Raw genomic sequence first — 9,407 nt, 5'->3', positions numbered from 1 at the left:
TTACGTGATATAGTAGTGGGTTACAGAGCATAGACATAAATCCTCACATGTTATACAAGCATATACCTTTGTTTTTAAGGTATCTGTAACCAACAGATGCATATCTGTATTCCCAGTCATGAATTAATGACTGGCCTAAATTAATTTATTTCAATTGACTGATTTCCTTATATGAAATGTAAAATCTTTGAAATTGTTGAATGTGGCATTTAGATTTTTGCTCAGTGTAGCTTAAACATCGTAAGAGTAACGTGCTGAAGAAAAACAAGATGTATGCCGCAGTTTAAACTGGGACGCCTGCTTCACAAGTCCCATTAATATGTTTGTAGGGTGCATTCATTTTGTGGATATTATGTTGTGTCCAGTATGAAGGAAGGAAGTTAACATTGGCTCACGAAACGACCTCTAACTACTGCTAACGAGCATGCTAGCCGATACCCATAGACTTCCAGTCATTGCACTAACGCTAGTTAGCAACTTCCTTCAAACTGCACACAGAGACATCTGACACTGGGGAAGTAGATAAGGGGCCTCATTGGTAAAATCACGAAGTATCCCTTTAAGGAGACGCACAGCATCAGAGCAGGCGGGCGTCCAGACCTAGGGCTCCTCTTTCTTTTGCAGGTGGTGCAGTGGAGCGGTTGTGGATGAGTACTGTGGTATGAAAACAGAGATAGTATGCCATCATACCCAGTAAGGATACAACCTGGGCAGCAGAGTTTGGCTCTGGGATCCGGTGGAATGCGTCAGTGTTGGAGCGGGGAATTGCCCTCGGCCAAAAGGCAAAATCCCACAAAGTCTATGGCAGTGGCGGAAAGAAAAAAAACGTGTTTTGCCAGTGCAGCGAACATGCTGTTGAGGCACTCATCATGGACCCTGGTGGTGGGCCCGTGAACAATGATGTCAGAGGTACATGGCCTCCTCTGGGTTCCCCGCAAAGACCGACATGATCTTTTGGAAGCAGCTGTGGGCCGGGGCTTAATCCTAACCGCCATGTCCTTGTAGCGGAAGACCCCTAAGTGGGTAAAGAACGCTGTGAGGTTGCGGCTAATATGTATCCCTCGCGAAGGTCCAGCTTGTTAAATACAGTGGCGCCATAGAACAGGGCAGAGCTATTCTGCAGTGGGCAGAGGGTATTTGTCTTGGATGATAGCCTTGTTTGCTGCTCTAAGGTCCACACAGGCATGCAGACCCCCCGATCAGGTTTGAGATCCAGGGAGATGCATCGATAGGCACGATGAGGTCTTCCTCTAGCTGGCACCGGAGCTCTGGGGTGGAGCATCTCTGTGTATTGTGTCTGAGCAAAGCGGTTTGTGCCAGTGAGAGTGAGTGAGTGGTTGGAGAGAGAGAGAAGTGTCTCCAAGAGTGTCTCCAAGAGAGTGTCCCGAACACACACTGTCCCTCTGCGCCTAGGCAGTGTAGCAGCAGTGCTTTTAGCCTAGCATCACTCATGTCCTGTAAGCCCAGCTTGTTAAAAAATGTATGTTTCAGAAGTTTGAATCCAAAGAGACCATGGAGCCGGGGGCTCACCTGACAGAGCAAAAATAGGAGGGGGTGGTGATAGGGGAAATTCAGCCATCCTTGTCGCCACATGTTAAGTGTGAAGAACAGACGCAAACACAAGTGTCAGAGTCAACCGCTTTTTTAAAATATATCATACAACTGAACAACACAGAACATAACATAACTCCAGGGTCAACAAATGTAACATTGCATGTAACTGTCCTACTGTACAGACATACTGTGTTTTGGGGTAGAAGACCGAGCATAGCACGTTAACCCCGTTACTCATTGGTAAACAAGTTCGAATGTTTTGTTAAGCTTGCTTTCAATTGCCTCTCCCTTGATTCCATGCTCCCGGTAGCAAGGGGAGTTATGGCTGATTTATGACATCGTTAAGCATTACCGTCACCCCCTTTTCAGTGATTTTTCTCAATGTTAATGTCAAGATGGGAAAACATGTTTTATGATTTTGAATGTGCTCCTTATGACAATGTTAAAAATAGATTAAAGCCAAAATCCACATTTGTTATCGTTTTAAGGAAATCTAATATCGCAAACATATCGCTCATCAAGCACCTCCCTTGTACTTGATGAGTTAAGTTCATTGATTAGTAAGGAACTCCCCACACGTGGTTGTCTAGGGCTTAATTGAAAGGAAAAACCCAAAAGCCTGCAGACGCTTGTCCCTCCATGGAATGAGTTTGACATGCCTAATGTACACCAGAGTCCCATTGTGGACGTGTCATAATACCCATAAAACCTAGCGGTCAAACCGCCATTCACTTTTCCACCATTCACTTTTCCCCATAGGAGATTTTAGAAACACCTAAAATAACAGCTGTGTTTTGTGTAGTTAGCCTGGTGTGACCTTTTGATAACTATGTTAATCTCTGACAAGGTGACTTAAATCAAAATAGTAATTAGCATCAAAGTAGACATGAAAGACTACAAATCCCTGCAAGTCATCTCTAGCTAACACCTTTGCTAACAGGTATTCTGTCAATTGAAAACTTGCACAGTTGACAGAATTGTCCATCTAAAGAAATGGTGCCAATGTATTCGTTACATTTAGCTGACATTAGGTAGTTAATCCCGAGATTCTGACCTTTTCCTTGATTCGGAAGTCTCATCCTGATCATCATGGCATTTGTAGTTCTTTATGATAGTAGCGCTTCGTGTTTTTTTTTTTTGGGGGGGGTAAATACAGGCAAATATATTGATAAGTCACCTTCTCCTAGAAAGATTTACACGGTTATCAAAACTAAACCCAGCCCTTAATTTAAGTGTTTTCTTTTTAAAAACCTATGGGAAAAGTGAATGGTGGAAAAAAATTATTGGAATAATTTCCATTTGACCTCTATGTCTTATGGGTAATATGACGACTCATACTGTGGTACAGTCTGAAAACATTATGAAACAGTTCATCCCCACATCATTACAAGTTATGGAGTGTGGTTGGCCTTTATTACACAAGCCCTGTGCCAGGACCAGGGTTGAAACATTTTGTAGGGTTGTTTCACTTAGGAGCAGCAAACGTTCCCCATCTCTTCCCTGTTGTCCTCCCAGTATTCACTCTCCTGCTCGTCTCCAAAACCTGGTCATGTGACATCAGTATATGTAGGGAGCAGGGGCCGCTGGGAGATGTAGTTCTGTGTGGACAGAGTCTGTGGGGTCAGTGGTCAGACAGACATCAGGTGTTTCCTCATTTTGTAGAAGTCTCAATTCAGTTATTTTGTATTTGGCTCAGACGGGCATCATGTCTTTTCTGAATGGATAGATGTCCCAGGTCAGGCCGTTCCCAATGGGGACATGTCCAGAGGGCAGGATGACTCGCGTCAGCCAATGACTGGAGAGAGAAGAGAGACAGACATTACCACAACTAAATACAATACTCAGTAATAGTGTTTTATTTCTGACCACAACAGTCACATAATGTGCGTGTTAAATATCTGTGCAGATCAATAGATTGTCACACAGCCTGGAGAGGAGAAGCATCTATCTAACCTTTTCTTCTCCACACCTAAGAAGACTTTCCAGTTGTTCAGTCTGCCATAGTTAAATGAGTTCTTGTACACCTGGGAGGAATAGGAGAACAGTTTGAATAGCTTGTGTCCGCCAACTGTAAGGCAAGATGTGTGTGTGTGTGTGTGTGTGTGTACGCGCGCATGCACCTTGCCACATTTCCGCATCCGTTTGGTCTCCTTGTTGTTGAGGTGCCTCTCTATGCTGGTCTCTCCTCGGGATATCAGCACTGCGTGCCAGATAGTCAGCCCCCCAAGAGATACAGCCACCACGCTAAAATGACCAGTCGCAGTTGTTGTTTTTTATTGCTAAACAGCCAATGACAACACACACACAGTACTGTGGGGCGGAGCTTCTAACACCATTGGGAAATAATGTGCTTTTAACTCGGAACTATTAAAATGTATTTTTTTAAAATATCACTGTGTAAAAACTAACTAAAATACAGTAATAATAACAGTAATCTTGTGAAGTACATCTCACCTGGTTAACACCCACATGTAAATGACACTCTTGTGGAACATCTCGTCTCTGAACGTTAAGGGAGGAGTCTGGAAGGTGCTCTGATTGACAACAGACAGAGGTCATACAAACACCTAAATAGGAAAACATATCCTAGTCGGGACCCAGGGTTGTGCTTAAGTCACCTGATTTAGGAGTATGCATAATACAAGATCAAAAACATCACCCTTTAAAAAGTCATTCAACCACCACCACTAAAGAACAAGAAAGTAACCAGGAGAGGCCAATGAAGTGAGAGGGGCAGTTTGTGTGTGTGTGTGTATGTGTGTGTACTACCTGCACAGGCGGTAAAGATGCCTATGAATTGCCCCTTCCCTGTCACCGGGACACCTGATTTGTCCATGTGTTTGAAGCGCTCTCAGGATAACGCAAAAACACACCCCCAGACCACCAAGAGTTAGACAAACAGAAGAAACACTTCAAGAGTTCAAATTGAACACAGAGACAGTTAAAGTAGACCATGACCCTCTCAATAATAGAAGCCCAGCAGACCCAGGTCTCCCTCAAAGAGTCTGTGTGTACCTCTATAGCACTATAAGCACTATAAGCATCCAGGAAAAGGTTCCGGCCACTGATGCTGCAGTAGACACAGCCCAGAGTCAAGGAGACACAGAAGCAGAAGAAGTAGCGCTGGTTAAAATGGCCGACACAGTTATTCAGCCACGCTGGGGGGAACCAGAGTTAAGGAGGAAACAAAAAACACTAACACCCATCCTCAAAAATACTGTGCAATAAATCTTAATTTTTGTGCCTAACAGACTTGCTTATAAAAGATGCAGCTATGGTAGACAATCTAAATGGTGTCAACCATCCCTGATAACGTGACACTACCAGTACACTACCAACCAATCTCTACTATCCAACTCCATTTAAAAGGATACGACAATGATGGTCCATTTTCAAAATGCACCTGTGAAGTAGAAGCTGTCATGTTAAAGTTAGACATCTACAACGCTACTATACCAGGGTTATGAGTTCTCATCGACTAGATAGATTTAGTATTACCGTCAGCTATTTAATTCCCCTAATGGTTATGATTGGGACATCCGATCCTAGATCTATGGTTAAGGGTAACCAAAGTTTGCCTTACGTGTTGCAGATGGCACAGTGGTGAGTTCTGGCTGGTTTGGGGATGATACACTTCTTACACATGGACACAAATGGAATGGAATTTTTCATCTGGAATAAACAACACAGAGATCTCTATTACGCCTGTGTGTGTGTGTGTGTCGGCAGTAAACTGCAGGGTGCACGTGACGCATCTAGTGCAGTAGTGCCTCCATACTCTCGCTTACAGCTTGCTGCCGCCAGCTAGCCCCCCGAATTGGGGAGCTTCATGCACAAGTCCCCCCTTATCGGTACAAAGCCTCTCCATGACCAAGACTGCTGTCGGACCTCCTAGTGGCAGCACACGTTAACTGGTTGTCTTGAAACTCAAGGCTAACCCGGCAAGGGATCTCTGAGCAGCAGTGGGAACCAGAAAGGAGTCTGTACAGGCCCTCCGCTGTGCGGACACGCCCTGGCAGCCATCAACCACTGCCCCACTGCCTTGTGGCTTAGTCTGGTACGACAAAGTCCAGGGGCGCACACCCGGAGAGAAAAGCAGCCTGCTGGTGGCGCGCGGTAGGCAGACACCGACAGACAGGGTACCAGGCAGCCTCCTGCAGTGGAAGATGCTGGTTATCCTGAGTTTCCTCCCTTGTCACTGGAATACACCTTCCCACAGGGAAGTAGTGCAGTTGGAGATTGCGTACCCTCAGCGACACTAACATAACCTCCTTTGCACAGGTATCCACTTCTGACCTTAGTGAAGGCATCAACCGGAAACTGGACTAAAGCCTGGCTGCATTGGGGTGTTTGATGACGGTGGACAGGGGTGAATGCACTGGGAGACCTTAATCAGACCCCTGCACGCAAGTGGCACAGGGCTATTATGGACGCCAGCAGTTGGGACTTCAGTGGCAGCTGCTCTCAACAGGACATGTGACTGTGCTGCCCTATTTAGGAGCCACTCTGCTCACCCCAACAGGGGAGAGGCCTAGAAAATGTGGCCTAAAAAGTGCCCACTCGCTTCTTCCTGGAAAGGTTACCCTCTGGATGGACAACATCAGCACATGTGGGACTAGCAATTAGGACCAGCCTCTTACTCAGTCTCACCAAAAACACTTGTCGGCATAAGTGAAAGACTCATGTCTCTCCATATCCTCCTAGCCAAGATGCGCTATGCCACTCTTCTCAGTGCATACGCAACAACGTTACCATCTAAAAATTAGGCAAATGACTGCTTCTACCAGTCACTAGATGAGGCCCTTTACCGCATCCCCAGGAATTACAAGCTTTTTTTGCTGGGTGACTTCAACGCTAGGGTAGGACAGAACAGGAATATGGAGCGGAGTGCTGGGTACGCGTTAGAGGTCAACCGATTAATCGGAAAGGCCGATAAACTAGGGCCGGTTTCAAGTTTTCATAACAATCGGAAATCGGTATTTTTGGACACCGATTTGGCCAAATAATAAAATAAAAAGATGTATTTAACTAGACAAGTCAGTTAAGAACACATTCTTATTTTCAATGAACAGTAGGTTAACTGCCTTGTTCAGGGGCAGAATGACGTATTTTTACCTTGTCAGCTCGGGGATTCAATCTTGCAACCTTACGGTTAACTAGTCTAACGCTCTAACCACCTGCCTTACAGTGCACTCCACAAGGACCCTGCCTGTTACGCGAATGCAGTAAGAACCCAAAGTAAGTTGCTAGCAAGCATTAAACTTATCTTACAAAAAAACAATCAATCATAATCACAAGTTACCTACACAGGGTTGATGATATTACTAGTTTATCTAGCGTGTCCTGCGTTGCATATAACCAATGCGGTGCACATTCGCGAAAAAAGGAGTGTTGTTGCTCCAATGTGTACCTAAACATAAACATCAATGCCTTTCTTACAATCAATAGACAAATATATATTTTGAAACCTGCATATTTAGTTAATATTGCCTGCTAACAAGAATGTCTTTTAACAAGGTAAATTGTTTCACTTTTCTTGCAACAGAGTCAGGGTATATGCAGCAGTTTGGGCAGCCTGGCTCGTTGCGAACTGTGTGAAGACTATTTCTTCCTAACGAAGACAGCCAATTTCGCCAAACAGGGGATGATTTAACTAAAGCTCATTTGCAAAAAAAGCACAATCGTTGCACGACTGTACCTAACCATAAACATCAATGCCTTTCTTAAAATCAATACACAGAAGTATATATTTTTAAACCTGCATATGTAGCTAAAAGAAATCCAGGTTAGCAGGCAATATTAACCAGGTGAAATTGTGTCACTTCTCTTGCGTTCATTGCACGCAGAGTCAGGGTATATGCAACAGTTTGGGCCGCCTGGCTCGTTGCGAACTAATTTGCCAGAATTTTATGTAATTATGATATAACAGGAAGGTTGTGCAATGTAACAGGAATATTTAGACTTATGGATGCCACCCGTTAGATAAAATACAGAACGGTTCCGTATTTCACCGAAAGAATAACCGTTTTGTTTTCGAAATGATAGTTTCCGGATTCAACCATATTAATGACCAAAGGCTCGTATTTCTGTGTGTTGTGATGTTATAATTAAGTCTATGATTTGATATAGCAGTCTGACTGAGCGATGGTAGGCAGCAGCAGGCTCGTAAGCATTCATTCAAACAGCACTTTAGTGCGTTTTGCCAGCAGCTCTTCGCAATGCTTCAAGCATTGAGCTGTTTATGACTTCTAGCCTATCAACTCCCGAGATTAGGCTGGTGTAACCGATGTGAAATGGCTAGCTATTTAGCAGGGTGTGCACTAATAGCGTTTCAAACGTCACTCGCTCTGAGACTTGGAGTAGTTGGTCCCCTTGCTCTGCATGGGTAACGCTGCTTCGAGGGTGGCTGTTGTCGATGTGTTCCTGGTTTGAGCCCAGGTAGGGGCGAGGAGAGGGACGGAAGCTATACTGTTACACTGGCAATACTAAAGTGCCTATAAGAACATCCAATAGTCAACGGTATATGAAATACAAATGGTATAGAGAGAAATAGTCCTAAAATTCCTATAATAACTACAACCGAAAACTTCTTACCTGGGAATATTGAAGACTTATGTTAAAAGGAACCACCAGATTTCATATGTTGTCATGTTCTGAGCAAGGAACCTAAACCTTAGCTTTTTTACATGGCACATACTGCACTTTTACTTTCTTCTCCAACACTTTCTTCTCCAACATTATTTAAACCAAATTGAACATTTTTCATTATTTATTTGAGGCTAAATTGATTTTATTGATTTATTATATTAAGTTAAAATAAGTGTTCATTCAGTAGTGTTGTAATTGTCATTATTATAAATGAATTACAAATATATATATGTATATATATATATATATATATATTTGTTTAAATCGGCCGATTAATCGGTATTGGCTTTTCTTGGGCCTCCAATAATCGGTATCGGCGTTGAAAAATCATAATCGGTCGACCTCTAGTACGCATGGTGTTGGCCAGGTCAATGAGAATGGCATGAGACTACTGACCATGTGCCGAGCATGATCTCATCATCACTAACACCCTGTTCCAGCAGAAAAACAATAGAAATCTATTGGACGCTTCAAAACACTGGCACCTGATCAACTACGTCATAGTAAGACGTCTTGATACCAATGACGTCCTGCTGATACGTGTCATGAGGGGTGAAGAATACTGGACAGATCACTGTATGATACTGGCTAAACTCCAGGTGAGAATACAGTGGCAATATCTGCAGCAACAGCCGGGGGTTATCCCTTCTGGCTATTGCCCGGCAAGGTCCTGGCCAAGGATACGCTGCCAGAATCACAATGCATCTTCCGAAAGAAAAGGAGCGCGGTTGACATGATATTCACGGCACGGCAACTCCAGCAGAAGTGCCATGACCATCAGGACCTTTTCATGGCCTTTGTCACCCTCTAAGGCCTTCGACACGGAGCCGGGAACAACTATGGGGCATACTAAAATTAGTCAACATCCTTTGCCAGTTCCATAGGAGGGCAGGAGTCAGTGCCCTTGGTAGTACACATTGGTGTGAGGCAAGGGTGCGTGCTGGCACCTGTACATCTTCCTCATATGTGTCACCCAGCTTCTCCACAAGGAGCTTGAGGACAGCAGCGGGGTTGCGGTGGACTTCAGGCTGGTGAAAACCTATTCAACATCAGGAGGCTCCAAGCAACCACCAAGGTTGACCGAGCAGGTTATTGAGCTGCAGTATGTTGATGACTGTGCTTGTGGCTCACACTCCGGAAGACCTTCAGTCCATCCTTGTAAAACAGCTGTGAAGGTCAACATTAGCTCAAGCAATTCCACATAG

General features: G+C 44.2%; 1 protein-coding gene across 6 annotated transcripts in view; it reads right to left on the bottom strand.

Annotated features, from left to right (window-relative positions):
• Positions 1-1,626: 1,626 nt before the first annotated feature.
• LOC112252771 (palmitoyltransferase ZDHHC16A) overlaps positions 1,627-9,407 on the bottom strand; it is a 31,211-nt gene continuing 23,430 nt past the window's right edge. For 3 of the 6 annotated variants that reach the window (XM_024424347.2, XM_024424348.2, XM_024424346.2), the window contains 7 exons: positions 5,138-5,226; positions 4,929-4,957; positions 4,570-4,712; positions 4,009-4,088; positions 3,675-3,798; positions 3,508-3,578; positions 1,627-3,349 (listed from right to left, as the gene is read on the bottom strand). In XM_024424347.2, coding sequence (XP_024280115.1) covers positions 3,247-3,349; positions 3,508-3,578; positions 3,675-3,798; positions 4,009-4,088; positions 4,570-4,712; positions 4,929-4,957; positions 5,138-5,226 — 639 coding nt within the window. In that variant the 3' untranslated portion in view covers positions 1,627-3,246. Of the gene's footprint in view, positions 3,350-3,507; positions 3,579-3,674; positions 3,799-4,008; positions 4,713-4,928; positions 4,958-5,137; positions 5,227-9,407 lie in introns of those variants that run through there. The other 3 variants (XM_024424351.2, XM_024424350.2, XM_024424349.2) reach the window with 3 other exon arrangements.

The sequence above is a fragment of the Oncorhynchus tshawytscha genome, linkage group LG06 (assembly GCF_018296145.1).
Source record: "Oncorhynchus tshawytscha isolate Ot180627B linkage group LG06, Otsh_v2.0, whole genome shotgun sequence".
Classification (NCBI taxonomy): domain Eukaryota; kingdom Metazoa; phylum Chordata; class Actinopteri; order Salmoniformes; family Salmonidae; genus Oncorhynchus; species Oncorhynchus tshawytscha.
This window is presented reverse-complemented; position numbering and strand designations above follow the sequence as displayed.